We start from the raw sequence: 23658 nt of genomic DNA, 5'->3' as shown, positions 1-23658 counted from the left end.
ACTCAAAGTATGATGCGTGTCTTACAAGGCTTGCAGTCTGAAAGGCTAGAGAGTTAGGGAGTCTTTGCAATCTAAACCAATACCGAAGAATGGAAGACATTCGGTAAAGGTCTAGAGGTAACTCTCCAGCATCAACAAGGAGACTTGGGATAGGCGAGGTTTTAAAAGCTCCAGTAGACAATCTAATACCTGCATGATGTATCGAGTCTAATATTTTTAACCGGCTTGAGGTGGCTGAAGAATATACCTCACAACCATAACTAATTTTGGAAAAAATCAAGGCCTTGTATAATTTTAAAATAGTACTGCGGTCTGCCCCCCATGATGTATGGGATAATACTTTTAAGATATTCAGAGCTTCAACACATTTAGCTTTTAATGCTTTTAAGTGAGAAACCCATGTCAGCCTACAATCAAATATCAAACCTAAAAATTTAGCTTCTCTTGCACATGGTATCCGTTGACTTTTAATGTATATATCCGGGTCTGGATGTACTCCCCGGATACGACAAAAATGGACAATGGTAGTTTTACTTGTCGAGAACTTAAATCCATTCATGTCAGCCCACTGGATAATTTTATCAATAGAGAGTTGGATTTTTCTCTCAACCATTGCCATTTTAGTGCCAGCAAATGATATTGAGAGATCATCCACAAATAATGTTGAGAGAACATCCTGGGGAATGGCTGAGGATATCCCATTAATTGCTAGTGCAAAAAGGGTTACACTCAGCACACTACCCTGAGGAACTCCTTCTTCCTGGCACTTACTCTCTGATAGAGTTTCCCCCACTCTCACTTGAAAAACTCTACGTGAAAGAAATGCCTGAATAAATAGTGGCAGCTCTCCTCTCAATCCCAATTCATGAATGGTTTTAAGAATACCATATCTCCATGTGGTATCATATGCCTTTTCAAGGTCAAAAAATACTGTAACATGGTGCTGTTTGGAAGCAAAGGCTTCACAAATAGAAGACTCTAGTCGTATCAACACATCAGTCGTTGAGTGCATTTTTCGGAATCCACATTGAATCGGTGATAAAATACCTTTCTTTTCAAGGTACCACACCAGCCTTGCATTGACCATCTTCTCCATGATTTTACATAAACAAGATGTCAATGCAATTGGACGATAGTTTGCTGCTAAAAACTTGTCTTTACCGGGTTTTAAAAAGGCTAAAATAATGGCTAGTTCCCAAACACTTGGGTAACTATGATCATGCCATATTCTATTAATAATACTTAAAATAAATAGCTTTGTATTAAAATGTACATGTTTAATCATTGCATATGGAATTCCATCGGGTCCAGGGGCTGTATCATTGCAATGAGCAAGTGCGGAATCAAATTCTCTTTCAGTGAAAGGAGAATTATACGACTCTTCCCTTCTTGTTGCAAAATTTAAAATTTTCTTTTCTTCAGTGCTCCTATACTGGTGACCAGGGGCTCCTTCACACTTGCTGGATACATTTGAAAAATGATTAGCCAGGGCATTGCTAACATCATTTGCTTCGGTTACATACTGGCCATTCACCTTCAACACTGGTGGTGGGTTGGGGGTGAATTTGCCAGCTATCTTTTTTACTTTCCTCCACACAGCAGATGGTGGTGTCCTACTGTTAATGGAGGAAACAAAAGACATCCATGACTGGCGCCTTGCTTCTTTCATGGCACGACGGAACTGTGCTCTACATTTCTTGTACATAATTAAATTCTCATCAGTTCTGCGTCTACGCAATCGTGTTAGAGATCTTCTTGTGGCTCTGTGGAGGGCAGTTAGTTCTGAAGACCACCACGGGACGGGTCGTCGTTTGAATAACCCTGTTGTTTTGGGAATTGAATTGACTCCAGCTGTATGGAGAGTTCCATTCAGTAAGTCTATGGCATCATCGATATTTTCAACTTGTCCTGCATCCCCCTCAATTTCGCTTAGTTCACGAAATTTATCCCAGTCCGCCTTGTCAAGATTCCATCGTGGCGATCCCTGTAAAGGTGGACCATTGTTGGTGTTTATAATGATTGGTGCGTGATCACTAGTATGCCAATCATCTAATGTTCTCCAATCAAAGTCGAGAAGGCAATTAGAGCTTACGATTGATAGGTCAATACATGACAAGGTACCTGTCTGGACATGAAAGTGTGTGGGCTCTCCTGTATTAAGGAGTCCCACATCTTCATTTTCCACAATTGATGATATGATATTTCCCCTCGTGTTTGCTAAAACATCACCCCACAAAGGATGTCTACCATTCAAATCTCCAAGTAAAAGAAAAGGTTGAGGGAGTTGTTGAATCACCTCCACTAAGTTGTCATACAAAATGTTATCATTTGGAGGCAAGTACAGAGAACAAATTGTATATTTTCGCCCTATGTCGATCTGTACAACCACTGCCTGCAGAGGTGTACGAATAGACAGAGAAACTTGGGGAACATCTCGACGAACGTATATGAGACTTCCGCCATGGCTCCCCACTTGGTGATCATATGGTGTCCTATAACTAATGTATTCGCGAGGACATGGGGTATTATGATCAAGTTTGCTCTCCTGTAGACAAATAATTATGGGGGAATGCTCATGAATAAGGAGCTTAAGTTCTTCATATTTGGCCCTTAAACCCTGACAATTCCATTGCAAAATGGAGGAAAAAACTATGGTTTATAATTTGGTAGACCCCTTGGATGGAGTCTTCCCATTAGCAGTTTTTGATCTAACACTATTTTTAGGTGGTTTTATTAAAGAAGGTCTTGATAGATTGGGTTTAGAATTTATGATTTTCTTTTTGTCTTTTTGATCTGATTGTTGAGGAGGTTGGTGGACCTCCACTTGAATTTCCGATTTATTTAAATTGACTTCCAGATCAGAAATATCAACAGACAAATCATCATATTTATTTGACGTCGTAATTTTGATATTTCTTATGGAAGGGGGTGAGAGAGATGGAGGTCTCTCTCTTTTCCGATTAGTAGGTTTTGAGCTACCAGGTTTTTGCACCTTCCCCAATACAGGTGCACCTGGTAACTTAGTGTCAGGTGGCATCTCTATCAAATCAGGCAAGGACATGGCCTGGGAGAGGTTAGTACTAATGTTAGTAATGGGGGACGAAGGCTGTACAGAAATGGGCAATGACCCATTTTTAATACGCTGTGGCAAAGCCTCAGAAGGCAATACGATTACTTTGTCATGCAGTACTTTATCATCAGAGGTTGTATTTCTTTTCTTAGAATTACTGGCAGTGCTAGGTGGGGTTGCTGTCTCCTGTGGTAAATTTACCTTTGATTTTAAGGCCTTTGCATAGCTGGTTGATTTATTCAACATTCTTTTTGCATGTCCCACACTTATGTGTTCTAAACTTGATTTGTTTAGGGCAGCTTCCTCCAACTTATACAGTTCGCATATCCTATCAGTTGATTTATGATTCAAATTGCAATTTGAACACCTGGCCTCAAGTGTACATTCTCCATGATAAGTTTTGGAGCAAATACCACACATTTTTCCATTTTTGCAAACTTTGGATGGGTGTCCAAATTTAAAACAATTAAAACATTGCAGGGGCTTTTGTTTGAAAGGTCGAACTTTAATCCTTTCATTTTCAATAAAAATATGGAAAGGTACATCAGCATCCTGGAAAGTAAGTATAATCATTGAAGTTCCAGGAACCTTATGCACTTTCCATACATTTAATGGACACATAGAAAGTATCTCCTCCTCTGTAAATTCGTATAGGTCCTTATTAAAGACCACTCCCCTTCCATAACTAAAATTTAGATGAGGTTTCATTTCCAATGTAATTTCATCACTGCCTGTCTGTAAGTTAGACAGTATTGCAGACTGAGTCGAAGATTTGGCATGGATGAGATAACTGTTCTTCCCAAAACGAGATATATCTCCAGGTGCTATGGTTCCTACTTTTTTTTTGGATAAACTTACATATCTTAAAATAATTCCCTATTATCCCTTTAGGTTCAGCTAAGAGCCACATAGGTGGTTTGGGTTTTCTCTGTGAAGGCATGGGTACATTTCTATCTTTTTCAAACCAATCAGCAGGTTTGTACACATCCAATTCCTTTGGGACCTTATTACAAAGAGCTCCCATGATGTTCAATTCGTTAATTTTGATACTACTAATATTACTTATGGCATTAAACGCTTCATCATGACTTTCAAAAGATATCCAAGAGTCCCATTTTTCATCTCCAAGTCGCATCCGTATTTCCTTTATCAATCCATAGCACTCAAATGCTCTATATATATCATCATAATTTGTCTCTAATGGGATTTGGGAAACATGAAGGAATCGTAGTTTCCCTGTGTTACCCAAATTGCTAGATTTTTTAACATCAGTAGAGTGGTCCTTTTTAGTTCGAAGGTCGTCAACAGAGTTTTCCTTAATTTCAGTAGCAGAAGTCGTCAACAGTGCCGGGGGGGAGTCAGCAAATCCAGGGGATGGGGAGTCAGTATTTGAAGGGTCCATATTTAAGGGAGGGATTTTCAGGTTTTTTGTTGTTTTGTTGGGGTACCTGCTTGAGAATTATAAGAAAGTATCATACGTTGGAAAGGAAATTTGCATTCGCCACTATCGGCACAATGAGAGTATATTTCCCCGATGGTCCACTCCATACCCTACCCGAAGGATAGCATCAAAACAGATATAGAGGCACAGGTGTAAGCTAAACCCGCCTGTTAGGACTGAGACCAAAGTAATATGGAATCATCCTCCCCATATCTGTAATGATGGGCTTCCGGCCAAAAGCCAAGAGTCCCACCTCAAGGATTGGATCCCCCTGGATTCCGATGACCCAACCCTTGAGAGTAGTTCCGCCAAAAAGGTCCAAACCATCTTTGGGATGGCTGAGATCATCCAATACTCTCATATATAGCTTTGAATGCGAATACCTCCCAACCGTGATCCCTTCTCCCATTCATCTAAGCAGGCAGTAATAACGAATGTGGAAATATCCACGCCATTTAAATAAAATAGAAAAAAATAGATAAAAAAATAAATGAACAAATAAAATAAATAAATATATATATATGCATACATCTACATATATATATATAACTAAGAAAAATAATAATCATAGAGATAGGACAGCAAGATGAAAGAAAGGAAATTTGATAAAATTAGGAGAAGGTCGAAGTAATATTAAGCAGAAGAAAAAGATTAAAGAGAGAAATTTAGATTCGAACTGGGGGAGCAATTTCCCGAAGTTCGAGAGCCCTCTTGCCCGTCACCAAGATTCAGCACGGGAATGAAATGCCGTGCTGAAGCTCAATGACTTCATCAAGGCATTCTCTCATTAAGAGGGTCTTTGTGTATGAGAGGGGTGGTTGGTCTATTTCCCACTAACTAGCAGAAGGTGGTAGCACCTCACTAAAAGCTTAACTGCTAGTTTCAGTTGTCACCAAAATATATCTCCATAGTAAAGAGCTAAAAGGTTTGAATTTGGTGCTGAAATAAATACTGTAGCTATCTTTTTCTTATTTGTTAAATTTATAAATGGAAACATAAGTTGACTTGAAAATTAATTGAGGGAAAACAAGCAAAGGTTGCATAATTACGTCACCAAAAATAAAACCCACATGGAAGAATATTCTACGTACTGATTACAATACCAGATAACTCGAAATCAATCCATCAATTTATGTACCCAACTTCTACATTACATATACTGTAAATACCTTTTTTCTTGCTCTCGAAGTAACTCTTCCTGTGAAGTAAAGAAATCCATGGTGCCTGAAGTTTCCTCTTTTGAATTCAATCCGGGCTTTGGATCATTGAGTCTAAAGTAATAAATGCCAGCCAAGACCACTCTGTCTCCATGTTCTAACTGCAAAAAAAAAAAAAGATAATTAAATAAACTTCAGGCAATCAACTCTACAAAAAGAAATATAATTTTATATTTAAGAATAATTAATTGTTACTATTATTATCATTGAAATAAAATAGTTGTTTGTGTCTAGGAAAACTTTAATGGTTTGTGGCTATGAAATAAATAATTTTTACACTATTATTATTAAAAACTTAATTTTGATTATCCCTCTTTGCCCGTTTCCAAAAAAATGCTTTTATTCGTTATTATCTTATTTCCAGGTATTGATAGCTACATAATCAAGGCATTGACAGCAGCCCCCTACACTCAGTAGGGAGTGTAAGGGAGAGAGAATTAGGGTATTCTCTAGAGAATTTAGAATATTGCCTGTTACCAGTCTGTACTAGTCTGTGAAGCTGCTCTGTATCCATATAACTTGCCTTGTAACTAGAAGTAAGCTACTGTGTTGCTATATGAGAGTGTGTCATAGACATTAATAGTTAACAGGAGCTATTGAAATGGCATATCTGGGCAGAGGCCCAAGAAGTGAATTCAAATGTTAGGAGGAGACTGACTGTTCGAGGTTAGCCTGAATTCAGACTTATTCAAAACCCCTTCCAAGAATGAGAAATTTAGGTTCTACTGTTGTTGACAAACTTTTCGAGACATTGTTATTGTGGGCCCGCAGGGATCTGCACGGCATTGTATGCGGCCGTACTATTCAGAATTTGATAAATTTTAAGTGACTTTGCAGCTTTATGGTGAACTGGATATTGAAGGGACAGTATTGATTCAGGGGAAATTATTGTAGTACATTATTTTCACAGATTTATACTGTATTTTCTTATTGGTGGTTGGTTTGAGATGGCTTAGTAAACATGAGTGACCAATATATGAATAATTTTTTTATTCTTATTCAAAATTTGTTTATCTTGTAACCCTGATGCTGAAGTTTTACGTAAAGGAATGCTAATTTTGCCTTTAATTTTCTATTTGGATTGACGAGTAGATGCTAGTGTAATCCTAACAGTTTTTTCAAACAAACATTTTTTGTTTTTATGAATACAGCATATCATTCCAGTTCCTTACACCAATGTGCTCCCCTTCTCAGCCACTGTTTTTTTAATCTCTCTCATAAGTACAGGTGAAAGCCTGCTAACGTGCATGCCCACAGATCCAACCAGGAGGCCACATTGATGATGTCCTGAGATGTGTCTTCCATCATAGCGGCCTCCGCCTGTGAGAAGACCATGGGGGCAGAAAGGATCCTGTCATCCGTGCTGCCCTGGCTCAGAGCCGCAACGGCTTCTTCCATTGTTCGAGGGCCTGCAGGCAGGCCGTCTGGCATATAGAATTTCTTCTGGGTCCTAAGCCCGGGCAGGAGCTTGAAGGACCCTTGGGCCCTGAGGGAGTTCTTGTGTCCCTAGACAAAACAGTTGATGTGGTCCATGCCCAGGGACACGTCTGGAGCCACTGGTAGGGTCAACCGTGGTTTCGGCTGAATAGGGTTGTCCACCATCCTACCCAAACCCGAAAGCCAGGCCTGCTCCGAGAATGGTTTGGGCTCATCCAGCCTGTGGTGATGCCGTATAAGGGCTAAAACTTTAGTGTATGAGGAGGCTTCATCAGACGAACAATCTCCAGCATCCACTAAGCCCACTATCACTTGATCCGCCGTGTCGGCTGATTCTTCGATCAGGGCTGGATCCATGGGGGCGGTCGGATCCGTGGGGGCGGTCGTATCCTTGGCATCCGGCTGACTCGATGGAGCGGCTATCTGCATCATGGATGGAGCCCTCGAGGAGGAGGTAGCCGTCATGGGTCTACCCCCTCCCGGAGGAATCCGTGGCGAGTGACTGCCATGCTGTGCCAGCGGCTGCATCCGATGCCTGGATGGAGCCGGTGAGACGGGCATGGGAACAATGTTGCTGGGCTGAGCCAGCGGCTGCCTCCACTGAACGGATGGAACCGGTGACTTGATGGGGAAGGGCAAAGACAAGCTAGCATGTGCCAACAACTGCATCCAAAGCGTGGACGGAGACGAAGAGACACTGGGCAAAGGCACGTTAGCGGCTCCAGCAGCCACCGAGGTAGGCACTAGAACGGCAAGAGCCATGTTTGGCCCACAAGGGGAAAAAACTAACCTACCCAATTTTGCCCTCTTCTTATTGGAACTCTTCTTCTTCTTGCTCTTTTTCTTAGCAAATTTGACCTTCTTCCTAGACGGGCCTGAGTTTGAGCTCGACTTCTTCCTCTTCGATCTCTTTTTCTTTTTCTTCATCTTCCGGTCGCTGGGGTCTTCCGACGACGAAGAGCTGGAGGACGAGGTATCGTCCGAGGAATACGAAGAAGAGGAGGAGCTATCCGAGGTTCCTGAATCCTCTGCCACCAACATGGGGGCTTGCAATTGTGCTACCAGGGTAACGGGTTGCATAATATCAGGCGGTAGCGAAACAGAAGGCGCCGGAGGCGTAAGCAGTGACCCACGTGAGGCAAACCAGGCAGAAAACTCCTTGTCTGGCCGCATGGGTGACCTGAAGGGCATCCATGGCACAGCCCCCACAATGGAATCCAGGTCAGAAGAGCACGTGGCTCGTCTTTTCCTGTCTTGGTCGCCCCCTGAAGTCGCTGCACCTGAAAAACACTGTCAAGGTGGTGGGGAAGGAGCTGGTGTCCCTGATCTCCCCCCCATCGGATTCTCATTCGAGACGGGTCCTGCGGGCACCAGAACCTCGTCCACCGAAAGCACTCCCGTAACAATGGCAGACTCCTCACTCGTCTGCGTAGGCACAATGCAATTGGGTTTATTAATAACAGACTTATGGGGAACAGCAATGGGCTGTTTCCCCGCAACGGCCTTACCTCGTCCCTTACTTTGGGTAAGGGAAGGGGAAGGGGAACCGTTCTCAGAAGGAGCTGAAGGAGACGTTATCAGCGAACCAAGATCAGGCTTCTTCGGTGACTGCTTCGATGCCTTCTTTTTGGTGCCGTGCAACGTCCATTGAAGTTCCGGCCATGACTCACACTCTGGACACGTGGAAGCTGGCGAACACACACTGCCTCGACACGTGGTGCACAACGTTTGCGAATCGATGTTAACCTTGGAGAGCCATGCCCCGCATGACTTACCGGCCTTGGCACCGGGACAACGGCGTTGGGATTCCACGAGGGTAACCACAAGCAACACTAGTAAAGGATAGGAACAGGAAAACACAAAGGGGACATGTGGAACTCAATGGTGGGTCGGGCGGGATGTGAGAGACACGGCGGGATGTGATCTACGCCGCGACCAGATGCTTACTGACGACAACGACCCAGTAGCGCACCAACGCGCTGACCCCGGGTCGCCTCAGGGCACATATCCCTCCGCCACGGAGAGACCCAACAAGGGAAAACGGAGATAGGGGGGACTGCGCAAAATTCTTGGTAGGATAGGTAGGAGATCCCAGATACTCCTAAGAAAGTAGTTCGAGGTAAGTACTCCGTGTTGGAACAAGTATGTTTTCCAATTTTTCATTCCAACAATTTATGATTTGAAAAAGCCACTAAAATCTAGACATTCATTTTCTTTATTTCTATCTTAAGGGTTAACCAAACTAGGACAAACATTTATTCCATTCTCATATCAATGAAGTTCAGCAATTTCTCAAAATGGATCAAGCATTTCCTTAAAGAAAGACTTACTTGCTTGCATACTCAGAAATGACAAATTTTGAAATTTGTATTTTTCCTAGTAATAACCAAGCTGGAGCTCTTTACTATGGGAGTATTTATTACAGGGAAGCTAAAACCAGCCGATAAGCTTTTTCTCAGGGTACAATTACCCACTGCTAGGTTAGCAAGGAAGGAGCGGGGTAGGTCAGCCCAACTGCACAAAGCAGCACTAGTAAGGAGCAGAAGGTTTGTGTGTTGCGCCGGAACAAACACAAATTAAAAAATTAACTGTAATGCTTACTTGTACAGGCGAGGTTACCATTTGGCCATTGACATAAGTCTCGCTGTCGATTCTGGGATGAAGAGTCAGCTTTTCCTTGTTCTTTACAATAGTGCTGAATTAAAAAAAGAATCATTTTATTTTCATTATAATTCTTAAAATGACAAGACGACAAGACACAAAAAATAAAATGGACTTTTCAGATGCAGGATAAAAAAAGTCAAAGTTATAAGAATTCATAAAATATAAATATAAGGCTTAGAAGCATTTTTTAAATATAGTTTTACTTGTGAGCAATTTCAGTGATACAGTATTTTTAAAAAACAGGATCTCGGCTCCAAGCAACAAAATCACATCAAACCAAAATTGCAGGATGTCTGCAACAAAATAGCTAATACCTACCAATGGATGTCCTCACAATGAAGACCTCTAAGAACTAGGTCACACTGAGACCGGCCTAACGTTGTTGCTCCTTCTTTGAGGTTGTATGAAAGAGTTTCCGATAACTGTGGATCCTCACACAAATTGACCAGCTGAGGTCCTTTATCACCCTAAAATTTAACATATTTTTTACATTATTATAATACACTGACTGTTTTGGAAACTTATTCTAATATACAATATGAGAAAATCTTTCTAACTACTTTATTGAGCCAAAAAGCAAGTTGATATATTTTCACTTTGAAACCAGGCACAATGGTATTTCCAATAGTTTCCTTTCCTGCAATAATTTTAAAGTATTTAATAAATGTACAACACCATATTCTTATTTCTCCTTTACAGTCTACTTCTCATTCCTTTCCCACCATGGCCTTATAGTTTTCTTCTATTCCATCTGGTGTTGAGTTTGGGTAGTAAAATAAATTAACATCTAGCATATGGAAATTTAAATGTTAAATGGCAACTTCTGTTAATTGAAAAGTTCCTCTCACACACAAATCCTGTTAGTTTTGAGAATATTCCATTACTTACTTTACCGGATATCCCTTGAAGACGTTGGTATTCCAGAGCCTCCTGTTGACGAGCTTCATTCTCCCTAAGGCGTTGTTCCAATTTTCTGGGATATGCAATTGTAGTTACAATGCATAGTAATATAAAATAAAAAAAAAATAGTGTTAACAACAATAGTAACCATTCTAATTCTAATAATAAGAAAAATAACAATCAACTTCCCAAGATATTATGAGAAAAGGAATGGAAACAAAATTTGTAATAAGTTTTATCTATAATTAAATTACCTCACCATCATCATCTCCTACACCTATTGACGCAAAGGGCCTTGGTTAGATTTTGCCAGTCGTCTCTATCTTGAGCTCTTAATTTAATACTTCTCTAATCATCATCTTCCACTTCACGTTTCATAGCTCTCAACCATGTAGGTCTGGGTCTTCCAACTCTTCCAGTGCCTTGTGGAGCCCAGTTAAATGCTTGGTGAACTAATATATATCTTGGGCAGTGTGAAGAGCAGGCCCAAACCAACTCCATCTACCCCTCACCATAATCTCATCCACATATGGCACCGAAGTAATCTCTAATCCTGTCCTGCTATTTAATTCACAATATTCTTCTGAGGGCTTTGTTCTCAAACCTACTAAATCTGTTGGAAATTGCTTCATTGTCATACCACGACTCATGTCCATAAAGTAACAAAGATCTCCCTGAACTGACATATAGCCTGATATTTATATGAAATTTCAGGCGATTTGATTTCCAAATTTTACCTAACCTAGCCATTGTCTGGTTTGCTCTTTTCAATCTTTCACTCAACCAATTCTAATGACCCTGTATTGGAAATAATCATAGTTCCTAAGTACTTGAATGATTCTACCTCATTAATCCTTTCTCTTTGCAATGATATTTCCGCTTCCATTACATATACCATTCTCATCATCTCTGTCTTTCTTCTATTTATCTTGGGCCCAACTTCGTGTGATATTTCATGCATTCTGGTAAGCAAGCATTGCAAATCTTGTAGTGTTCTGCTATAAAGGACAGCATCATCAGCATACTCTAGGTCTGCTAATTTCATATTACCAATCCAGTCCAATCCTACTTCACCATCTCCAATTGTTCTATGCATTACAAAATCCATGAGGATGATAAACAACATAGGTGACAACAAAATCCCTTGGAGTACTCCACTCGCCACTGGTAATTTATTTGATAGGACTCCACTAACATTAACTTTGCCCTTGCTATGCTCATGAATGGACTTAATCAAATTTACATATTTAAGAGGAATTCCATACTAACGCAAGACTCTCCACAAAATTGGCCAGTGCACACTATCAAAGGCTTTTTCATATAATAGTCCACAAATGCCATCAAAAGTGGATTTCTATATTCTATGCATTGCTGTAAAACATATCTCAAAATGGAAATTTGGTCAGTGCAACTTCTACCTTTTCTAAATCCTACTTGTTCATCTCTCAGCTTTTCATCAATCTTTCACTCCAGTCTCTTAAGAATAAGCATACTATATATTTTCATGACCACTGACGTAAGTGTTACGCCTCTGTAATTATTGCAATCAGCTAGGCTCCCTTTTATACCAACACTCCTATCTCTCAGTCATCAGGTTTTGCCTCTTCATGCAATATTTGACAAAATAATGTTGTAAGTACTCTGGGGGTCACTTCATTTTCAGCTAGTATCATCTTAGCAGTTACTCCATCGTAAACAGGGCTTTCCCCCTCCATGGTTTTTTAATGATAGCTTCAACTTCAAGCACACTGAATTCTTTCATGGGCACATCAAAGTCATCTTTGACAGCTTCAGGTATAACAATCAAATTTTTCCCTTCGTATCTCCTAATCATAACTTCAGGAAAGTGTTCCATTCAACGTTGCCTTTCTTCATCCTCTGTTGTTACAACAGATCTATCTCTCTTTTTGATGGGCATATGCTTCTTCTTTGTCCGCGTCAAGATTTCATTAATAATTCTTTGAGTGATTTTTACACCATAGCCCCTCCTTTAATTCATAGCTTTGTCAGCCTCATCTAGAGAACTGTTAAGACTACTCGGATCTCATAAGCATAAAAACATGACGTTCAGATTACGTCTATTCAAAGCTGTTTTGACATCTACCTGAAATAAAAATACCCGTTCTCTCCCTGCAAAATACCCCTTTCTCTGGGAACCGCCTACTCTTCATTTCTCGAAGTAAAAAACCTGATCACTGATTAGAGAGGAGTAGGCATGTATATGAACATCATACGAGAATAAAAATACATACATATACAAAGGCACTTCACCCAATTTTGGGGGGTAGCCGACATCAAACAAATGAAACAAAAAAGGGGACGTCTCCTCTCCATGTTCCTCCCAGCTTGACAAGGGACTCCACCAAGTTTGGCTGGTACTGCTAGGGTGGCACAGCCCACCCTCCCACATTATCCACCACAGATGAGGCTTCATAATACTGAATCCCCTACTGCTGCTACCTCCGCAGTCATCCGAGGCACCGGAGGAAGCAGCAGGGCCTACCGGAACTGTGTCACAATTGCTCGCCATTCATCCCTATTTCTAGCACGCCCTCTTGCCTCTCTCACATCTATCTTCCTATCACCCAGAGCTTCCTTCACTCCATCCATCCACCCAAACCTTGGCCTTCCTCTTGTACTTCTCTCATCAACTCTTGCATTCATCACCTTCTTTAGCAGACAACCATTTTCCATTCTCTCAACATGGCAAAACCACCTCAACACATTCATATCCACTCTATCAACTCGAGATACACCAACCATACTCCTTACACACTTCATCTCAAACACATTCAATTTCTGTCTCTCCATCACTTTCATTCCTCACAACTCCGATCCAAACATCACAGTTGGTACAATCACTTTCTCATACAGAACTCTTTAAATTAATGCCCAACCCTTTATTTTTTACTACTGTTAACTGCCCCCAACACTTTGCATCCTTCATTCACTCTCTGACGTACATCTGCTTCCACTCCACCATTTGCTGCAACAACAGACCCAAAGTACTTAAACTGATCCATCTCCTGAAGTAACTCTCCATTCAACCTCGCACCACCTTCCCTTCTTGTACATCTCATAACCTTACTCTTACCCACATCAAATCTCAACTTCCTTCTCTCACACACCCTTCCAAATTCTGTCACTAATTGGCCAAGCTTCTCTTCTGCGTCTGCAACCAGTACAGTATCATCCGCAAACAACAGCCGATTTACCTCCCATTCATGGTCATTCTCATCTACCAGTTTCAATCCTCTTCCAAGCGCTCGAGCATTCACCTCTCTCACCACTCCATCAACATACAAGTTAAACAACCACGGTGACATCACACATCCCTGTCTCAGTCCCACTCTCACCAAAAACCAATCGCTCACTTCATTTTCTATCCTAAAACATGCTTTACTACCTTAGTAGAAACTTTTCACTGTTTGCAACCACCTTCCACCAACTCCATATAACCTTAACACATTCCACATTGCTTCCCTATCAACTCTATCATACGCTTTCTCCAGATCCATAAACGCAACATACACCTCCTTACCTTTTGCTAAATATTTCTCGCATATCTGCCTAACTGTAAAAATCTGATTCATACAACCCCTACCTCTTCTAAAACCACCCTGTACTTCTAAGATTGCATTCTCTATTTTATCCTTGATCCTATTAATCATTACTCTACCATACACTTTTCCAACTATGCTTAACAAACTAATACCTCTTGAATTACAACACTCATGCACATCTCCCTTACCCTTGTATAGTGGTACAATACACGCACAAACAAAATCTACTGGTACCATTGACAACACAACAGAATAAAAATAATTAAAATATATTATCAAAATTCTATTTATTTTTGTAAAACTCCCCTCATGTACATATTGCTGATTCAAACACACTGATGGAGGTTGGATAGTTAAGGAAATCAGAGGAGATGCTGGATAGTCTCCAACCATGAAGGGTTAGGCAATGTACTGCATTGTGGAATTTACTTATGTGAGGTTGGCATAGCAGGTTTGGCCATTTCACAGGTACAGTAGTAGGTTGTTCAGGGCACCAGCCACCTGTTGAGATACTACTGCTACAGAGTTATTGGATCCTTTGACTGGCCAGACAGAACTACATTGGATCCCTCTCTCTAGTTACGGCTTATTTTTTCTTTGCCTACACATACACCTAATAGTCTGGCCTATTCTTTACATATTCTCGTCTTTCCTTCTACACCTGACAACACTGAAATTACCAAGCACTTCTTTTGTCAAGGGGCTAATTACTGTACTGTAATTGTTCAGAGGCTACTTTCCTCTTGGTAAGGATAGAAGAGACTCTTTAGCTATGGTAAGCAGCTCTTCTAGGAGGACACTCCAAAATCAAACCATTGTTCTCTAGTCTTGGGTAGTGCCATAGCCTCGGTACCATGGTCTTCCACTGTCTTGGGTTAGAGTTATCTTATTTTTTTTTCCTCTGTTTTTTTTTATTGGTGTGTTGGGCAGGCTTAATAGAAAGGCCATGGATGCCTGGTGGTTTATCAAGAAGTTGTCTTTCCCTTATCTGATTCTTTTTCTTTTCAAAACCACCATTACTGTCCTCCTTTCAGTTGAAGTGGCTATCCTGTAGGGTATTTAGCCTTGCACGGTGTATCGGCTCCTTCATGTTGACCAATCTTCCCAACTTTTTTTCTATAGTCTATGGGTCTGATCAATCACTTTATATATATTCCTGTACATATTGTTTTTGTTATCATTCTTGTTAATTTTTAGTTTTTAAGTATGATGCATCGTTTTTATCATCATCAATTCTTATGCTGTCTGAAGACATTGAGCAAAATTCGGGACCTGTATGTACTAGATTTCGTCAATGACGTCTACTGTATTGCAAAATTCGGGTCCTTCATGCAAATATTCAAGATCTTACAGTTCTGCACAGACAGTATGATATTCTTTTGTGCTCAGAAACTTTGGTTTCTAATATGAGGTACTCATCTGAGCTCCTTATAACTGATTTTAAGAAGCCAATAATGTTGAAACGCGATGCCATCCATAGGGCCAGGGGAATGACGGTGTATATTAGGACTGAATACCCTGATTCTCATAAGTCCTGCTATGAATGTGGATGTCATGAGATTCAGGTAATAAAAGTTTGTGGAAGGCAAAACAACTTCCATTTGTGTTTGATCTACCAGAATCCAGACATGGATGATTCTATCTTCGAAGGCTTTCTTACCATTAAAGCTAATATATAAAGACCATAGAAAAGACTCTTTTATCTTTGTTGCTTTGTTGGTAATTACAATGCTCACCATAGGGAGTGGTTAAATTCTGTTTCTCCTATCGATCACCATGACCTAAGATCTTTAGACTTTCCCACTGAATCAGGCTGTGAGCAAATCATAGGTGAAGCTACTCACAGATCTGGTAACTGGCTGGACCTCATATACATAGACTCCCCTGGAGTTATAATAATTAAGAATGGTTCTCCAGTTGGGACATCTGATCATGCCTTGATTTCATTAGCAGTGAAGACTGAGCAGCCTGTCCCTGATGTATCATACTTATGAAAGATTTATATGAAATCCCAAGCAGACTGGAATGGGATTTTGCATGACCTTTTTTACTTGAATTTGTCACAATTGTATAGTAATGTTGATCCTGTTGTCCCTTTCACTGAGAATCTAGTCAACATAATTGGTAGGCGTATCACTTCTCCTGTGCTAAGGTACCGAGTGAAGGAGAAACCATGGTTCAGTGATGATTGTAGATGTGCTTATTTGGAGAAGCAGGAGGCCTACCATCTTTGAAAGGGTAATAGATCAGATTTGACCTAGAATAACTATACTCAGCCTAGAGCTTTTGTTCAGAGTCTATATTTCAACTGTAAAAAAGAATGCAATTTAACCATAAAAGAAACCCTTTCTAGTACAACCCAGGAGCATAAGAGGTGGACTCCTTTACTTAAACCAGAGGCCTCTGTCACTCGCTGTCCAAAATAAAAGGCAATCCTTTTGGCTGATGTGTTTGACAGTAAGCAGAGTAATGAGAAACCCAAACTTCCTCATTCCTGTTTTCCTGAAGCTAAACTAACTAGTTTAGCTTTTCGATTCCGTGAAATTTAGGCTCTCTTGATGGACCTTGATGCTTATGGAGGTGTAGACCCAAATGGTATTTTTCCTTTGTTTTTTATCAACACTGCAGATTTCTTGGCTCCAAAGTTATCAGTCCAAGCTTGCAGCCTCCCCCATGATGCACCACTGAATGAATGCCTGAGCGTCTCTTAAATTTTTCAAACCACCCATGAAAAGCCTTGAACTCTGGAGGTGCCTGCTTCGATGTTCCTTCTCATGCGTTGGCTTCGACCTGAGCATGCACGAGATCACCAGAAATGGCACTGGCTTTCTGGCAGATTACTGCTTCGGTGTAAGTGTCTCCAGCCATTTCTTTGTCCTTTATCCAGACAAGCAGTAGTCTCTCCATCTCATTGTGGACAGGGCTCCTCTTGCTGGATAAAACAGTCATGCACTTAGAAGGTGTTGCTGCTTTGATAGCTTCCTTCTGCTTCAGGATCATTCCTATCGTAGACCGATTTCGGACATATTCCTTTGCAATCACACAACCGCATGCCGGCCTCTTATTTCTTGGTTATTTCCATCTTTATCTCCATGGAGAGCATCCTCCTCTTCTTTCTCTGGACATCAGCAACTTTCTTGGGACCCATGACTAATAATGCAACGTAATATCACAAACGACACAGTACAATTGTTACGAAAGCGAACTCACAAACACTAAGTCAATGCGTACGATACCACTGCCGAAACGAAAAGACATAGGAACGCCAATGCGAAGATGCATGATGGGATGCAGTACAGCAGATGCTGACCAATAGGAGAGTAGGATCTTATGGTGGTAACTAGCATCTGAGTAGGGAGATAACCAAAGGGAGCGCGGGAGGTTGGTACCAAGTAAATGGGCTGGCGGCACACGAATTTTAAAATCAGTCTCGGACATGGTCAGGCTCTCGCACTGTACCTCCTTTCCTTGTCCGAAATATTTTTTATGATGCGAGGAGTAAAATTTTTTGCATCTCGCTTCGCAGAGTGAAAATTTCGTAAGCAGATTCTTTCGTGTCAAGAGGTTTGACAGTACACATCTGTGTATAGGTTGTTAGCTTTTGTAGCAACATATGTGATGAAAATGTTATTAATAATGTTTTCTTACTTTATCATTAGAAATTTAAAATAAACTAAATAAAAACAACTTTATATCATGTTTTTCTTATAAACACTGCCTAAAACAGAAAAAGTTTTGTTTACGTTTAGTCGCCGATCATAAACGCATTTACACAAGCAATTGAACTAATGATACTAAGAGCTTTTAGTAAAGATTACATTATAAATAAAGATTATCATATGTGTGGTAGAAGATTTATAATAAAAGTGTAGTAATATTAAGCTGGTCTTGAAATTACCATTCGCCCATTACATGGAGAGTTTATGATAAAAAACATTATTTTCTAACGGAAATTTTGGGGTTCGCCCTTTACACAAGAATATACGGTAAGTTCTTCATTCCGACCAACATAAACTCAGTTTGATTTTTATCTAATTCTAGCTGTTTAACTGTCATTCATTCCCTAACTGGTAAGAACCTGGTTTAAAATTGCTTGCATGTCTGTCCACGACAGCAATCAATACAAAAGTGAATACTATCCAGCTGGAAAAGGGGTGGGGCTCCTCACCCCGCTCCCTACCCAGTAGGATAACCCACTGGCTATCCAACTTTTAATGACCAGTTCCAGCTTGCGCTTAAACTACATCCATACTGTAATTAAAGGACAAGGGTTTGTATTCTGCGTAAGAACAAATAAACCTTTAGCTTTCTGAAGTAATATTGAAAATAATCTTTATTACAGACTCACACCATTATAGTAAAGGTACAAAAAGGTGGACACAACATGATTACCTACTACATCAAAACACAATGGTCCATGAAGCAAAAAGGCAGCAGAATTAGCAAAGATACATCATGAAGAAAATGTAAAGGTGTTCCTAAAAGTTAATTACTCTACGTTCCCATAGTTAACTAGCAGCCGACATAACTTCAAATGAAGAGGGAAAGTGAATGAACAACATTCCTTCATATATATTAACACAATACTGCAACTGCAAGCCAGATACAATTACGTTACACGGAGCCATGGAATTTTGAATATCATTGTGATTTATTGGTTCAAAATTCACTACTGAAATTTTTATTTTAATTGCAGGTGAAGTAAAGACGTCTCATTTAGAAACAAGTTAGTGAGGAAATGATATGTGCATTATAAAATAAATTTTTTAACATACTTATCCGGTGGATATATACATTGCTTAAGTCCCTGACGTCACGGCAGAAATTCAAAACTCGCGGCAATCGCAGATTGGGTAGCTAGGTGTACTACTAGCGCCACCACTCGCCAGGTAACTGTAAACATTCCATGAATCCTCAGATCTTTCATGCCCATAGGTCTCTAGAGGGGAGGAAGGGAGGGAGTTAAATTATATACAGTATATCCCCCGGGTATGTTCAAAAATTTATTTTATAATGAAAATATAATTTTTAAACATCTGACTTAGCCGGTGGATATATAAATAGCTGATTGACACCCTTGGTGGAGGGCTAGAGACAGCCAACATTATTGGAATATTACTCAAGAGTTTAAGAAAAAACAAGCTTAAGGGTTGGTACCTGATAAGGAAGCTGCCTCATTAGTCCGCTATCCTTATGAGATCCAGCGATCCACTCAGGGGGCCGAAAGACCTCTAGGAGCTGTCAAAACTGTGTAAATACCTCACCATGACAGGACCTCAACCAATACCCTTGTTATGGGTGCTCTTAAGGAACAATTTTGACCACCTGCTAGAATCAATGAATGTGGAAGACTGTCGATCAATCTCCATAAACAACCATAAAATACAATAGTTCCAAGAGAAGAAAAAAGATATTAGGATTAGGGGAATGTAGTGGTAGAGCTATCACCCACTACTGCACTCGCTGCTACGAATGGACTCAAAGTGTAGCAGTCCTCGTAAAGAGTCTGGACACGTTTCAAATAATGTGAGGCGAACACAGATTTACTCTTCCAAAAGGTAGTATCCATAATGCTCTGTAACGATCGATTCGACTTGAAAGCTACAGAAGTTACCACAGCTTTGACTTCGTGCGTCTTCACTTTCAGCAGTTTGAGATCTGCCTCACCGCAGTGAGCGTGAGCCTCTCTTATCAAGAGTCTGATAAAATATGATGGGGCGTTCTTAGACATAGTTAAGGAGGGCTTCTTGACTGAACACCATAGAGCTTTTGACTTGCCTTGTGATTCTTTAGTTCTGTCTATATAGAATTTAAGTGCTCTTACAGGGCACAGGACCTTTTCCATTTCCTCACCAACCACATCTGAAAGGTTTGGAATCTCGAAAGACTTCGGCCATGGCTGAGAAGGGCATTCGTTCTTGGCCAAGAAACCAAGTTGTAAGGAGCAGATAGCTTTGCTATTTCTGAAGCCAATATTCTTGCTAAAGGCATGCACTTCACCGACTCTTTTAGCTGTTGCCAGACTGACTACGAAAAGTGTCTTTAAAATAGGATCTTTAAAAGAAGCCGAGTGTAAGGGCTCAAACCTGTCACCCATGGGAAACTTCAGGACAACATCCAGATTCCAGGCTGGTGATTCTAGTTGATGCTCCTTACAAATCTCAAAGGATCTGAGAAGGTCTTGAAGGTCTTTGTTGTTAAAGAGGTCCAAGTTCCTGTGCCTGAAGACGGCCGCTAGCATGCTCCTGCACCCTTTAATGGCAGGGGAAGAAAACTTGCGTTTTCTCCTAAGGTCTAAAAATAAGTCAGCAATTTGGATCAGAGAGGTACTGGAAGAGGATACTGAGTTGACTCTGCACCAATCTCGAAAGACCTCTCATTTGGACTGGTAGACCTTGATGGTAGAGGTCTTCCTTGCTCTAGCTGCCTCCTTAGAAAAGCCTTAAGCTCTTGCGAGTTTTTCGATACTCTGAAGGCAGTTAGACGTAGAGCTGGGAGGTTTTGATGGAACCTTTCCAAGTGCGGTTGTCTGAGTAGATCTACTCGTATTGGCAGACTTCTTGGTATGTCCACCATCCATTGAAGTACCTCTGTAAACCATTCTCTCGAAGGCCAGAGGGGAGCTACTAGAGTCAATCTGGTTCCCTTGTGAGAGACAAACTTTTGTAATACTTTGTACATGACTTTGAATAGAGGGAATGCGTACAAATCCAAGGGAGACCAATCCAGCAGAAAAGCGTTGATGTGGACTGCTTCTAGATCTGGCACTGGGGAGCAGTAGGTCTCCAGCTTCTTCGTTTATGAGGTTGCAAATAGGTCTATGGACGGACGACCCCAAATCCGACATAGTTTCTTGCAAACCTCCTAATGCAGTGTCTATTCCATGGGAATGACTTGGTTTCTCCTGCTGTGGCTGTCTGCCATCACTTTCTTCTCTCCTTGAATGAACCTTGTGAGTAAGGTTACATTCCTTTCCTTTGCCCAAACTAGAAGCTCCCTTGCAATCTCATAAAGGGACTTCGAGTGCATCCCGCCTTGTTTGGATATGTAGGCCAAAGCTGTGGTGTTGTCGACGTTTACCTGCACCACCTTGTTTAGAACCGACCTTTCGAACTCTTGAAGGGCCAATAGGACTGCTAACAGCTCCTTCTGGTTGATGTGGAGGCTCTCTTGATCTTTTGTCCACAGACCCGAGCTCTCCAGCTTGTCCAATGTTGCTCCCCACCCCAAGTCCGAGGCGCCGGAACACAACACAAGGTCTGGGCTCCTTTGCTCCAGCGAGAGACCCTCCTGAAGTTTGATTGGGTCGTTCCACCAATGGAGGCAACTTTTTCCAGACTCTGGAAGTGGAATACTTTGTCTCTAAACCCTTCTCCTTATCCCAATGGTAATTGAGGTGAAATTGAAGAGAGCGGAGATGTAGTCTTCCTAGGGAGACAAACTGCTCCAGTGAGGAGTGTGTTCCCAGCAGACTCATCCACTGTCTCACAGAACATTTTCTTTTCTCTAGAAAGAGACGAAGCTTTAGGAGGGCTTGATCTATCCTTGAGGGTGATGGAAAAGCCCGAAAAGCTAGACTGAGAATCTCCATCCCCAAATAAAGAATCTTCTGGAATGGGATCAGTTGGGACTTCTCTGTGTTGACAAGAAGACCCAGTTCCTTTGATAATCTCAGTGTCATTTGTAGATCCTCCAGACAGCGATTGAAGGAAGAAGCTCTGAGTAACCAGTCGTCCAAATACAGGGAGGCTCTGATACCTGATGAATGCAGGAAGCTCGCCACATTTAGCATCAGCTTCGTAAAAATGAGAGTAGCAGTGCAGAGGCCGAAACGGGAAGACTTCCTTCCCGTAAACGAACCTTCGGTAACGTTTGAAACTCGGATGTATGGGGATACAAAAATAGGAGTCCTGGAGGTCTAATGAGACCATCCAGTCGCCCTTTCTTACTGCTGCTAGTACAGTTTTTGAAGTCTCCATCGAGAACTTTGTTTTCTGAATGAAAGCGTTGAGGGCACTTACATCCATGACTGGTTTCCATCCCCCCGAGTTTTTGGGGACCAGGAATAGGCGGTTGTAAAATTCTGGTGACTAAGTCCTGCACCCTCTTTACTGCCCCTTTTTCCAACAAGAGGGACACTTGTAGCAGCAATGCCTGCTCCTTTGAGTCCTCTCGGTATCTGGGAGAGAGATCTATCGGATCTCGAACTAACGGGGGTTTCTTTACGAAAGGAATCTTGTAACCCTCTTTCAGCAAAAGAATGGACCAAGGCCTGCCAGAAGTTGTTCAGTCTGGCCCCTACTGCTGTCTGAAGGCGAAAGCAGTCAGACTTTGCTTCGCCCAGCTTTTGATCCCCTCCTTTTTGCTCTTCTTCCATCGGGTCTAGAGCTACCCCTACTGATGGATCTACCTCAAAAGGGCTGTGTAAAATGAGGCAAAGGCATTTCTACTTTCGGTTTATGGCTAGGAAAAGAAGTCGGAAGAACTTGGCGACCAAATCATGGGTGGCCTTCTGGGCTAAAGAGGTAGCAACCTCTTTCACAAGTTCCTGCAAAAACAGAGATGGAGACAAAGGTGCAAACAGCAACTCAGACTTCTGACAAGGGATGACACCCATGGAAAGGAAAGAACACATCTGTGCTCTTTTCTCAAGAACTCCCGTAACAAAAGCTGCTAATTCAATAGAGCCATCTCTAAGAGTTTTGCCCATACACGACATTACCTGAATAATACTGTCCGTGTCAGTATTCTTAAAAGACGAAAATTTCTTCCTCAAGGCTCCCAGAGTCCAATCGAGGAAGTTGAACACCTCGAAGGCTCTGAAGACGCCTTTGAGAAGATGGTCGAGTTCAGAAGTTGTCCAGTAAATCTTAGTCCGTCTCATGGCCAACCGACGACAAGAGTCTACAAGGCTTGAGAAGTCTCCCTGGGCAGAGGCAAGAACTCCCAAGCTGAGAACTTCTCCTGTCTCGTACCACACGCTTGACCTAGAAGCTAGTCTAGCAGGGGGAAAAGAGAAAGCAGACTTGCCTAGATCTTTTTTAGACTGCAACCAGTCTCCCAACAGTCTTAAGACTCTTTTCGATGATCTCGAAAGAACCACCTTGGTAAAATAAGGCGCCTGAGCTGCCGTTCCCATGGTAAACTCCCAAGTGGAGCAACAAGAACAAAGTGATTAGGAGACACTTTCGTAAACACTTTCATGATTTTCTCAAGATCCAAAGAATCCTGAGTGGTCTCACGCTCTTCTCCCTCCGAGAAGTCTACCAAAATGTCAGCCGAGGAAAGGGGGTCATCAACCTCTTCCTCCGACAAGACTCCAGCTGAAGTAGAGATGTCTATGTGTGCCTGACTTTTGACTGCGCG

The 23658-nt window shown here is 41.4% G+C and overlaps 1 protein-coding gene across 3 annotated transcripts in view; it reads right to left on the bottom strand.

Annotated features, from left to right (window-relative positions):
• Nucleotides 1-23658, bottom strand: part of LOC137623206 (kinesin-like protein KIF14) — a 224063-nt gene that overhangs the window by 73907 nt on the left and 126498 nt on the right. For all 3 annotated transcript variants that reach the window (XM_068353920.1, XM_068353923.1, XM_068353922.1), the window contains exons 15-18: nucleotides 10718-10802; nucleotides 10148-10296; nucleotides 9767-9860; nucleotides 5681-5829 (exon numbers count right to left, since the gene is read on the bottom strand). In XM_068353920.1, coding sequence (XP_068210021.1) covers nucleotides 5681-5829; nucleotides 9767-9860; nucleotides 10148-10296; nucleotides 10718-10802 — 477 coding nt within the window. The remainder of the gene's footprint in view (nucleotides 1-5680; nucleotides 5830-9766; nucleotides 9861-10147; nucleotides 10297-10717; nucleotides 10803-23658) is intronic.

The sequence above is a fragment of the Palaemon carinicauda genome, chromosome 30 (genome assembly GCF_036898095.1).
Source record: "Palaemon carinicauda isolate YSFRI2023 chromosome 30, ASM3689809v2, whole genome shotgun sequence".
Taxonomy (NCBI): domain Eukaryota; kingdom Metazoa; phylum Arthropoda; class Malacostraca; order Decapoda; family Palaemonidae; genus Palaemon; species Palaemon carinicauda.
Note: the sequence above shows the minus strand (reverse complement) of the source record. Positions and strands in the feature narration are given on the sequence as shown.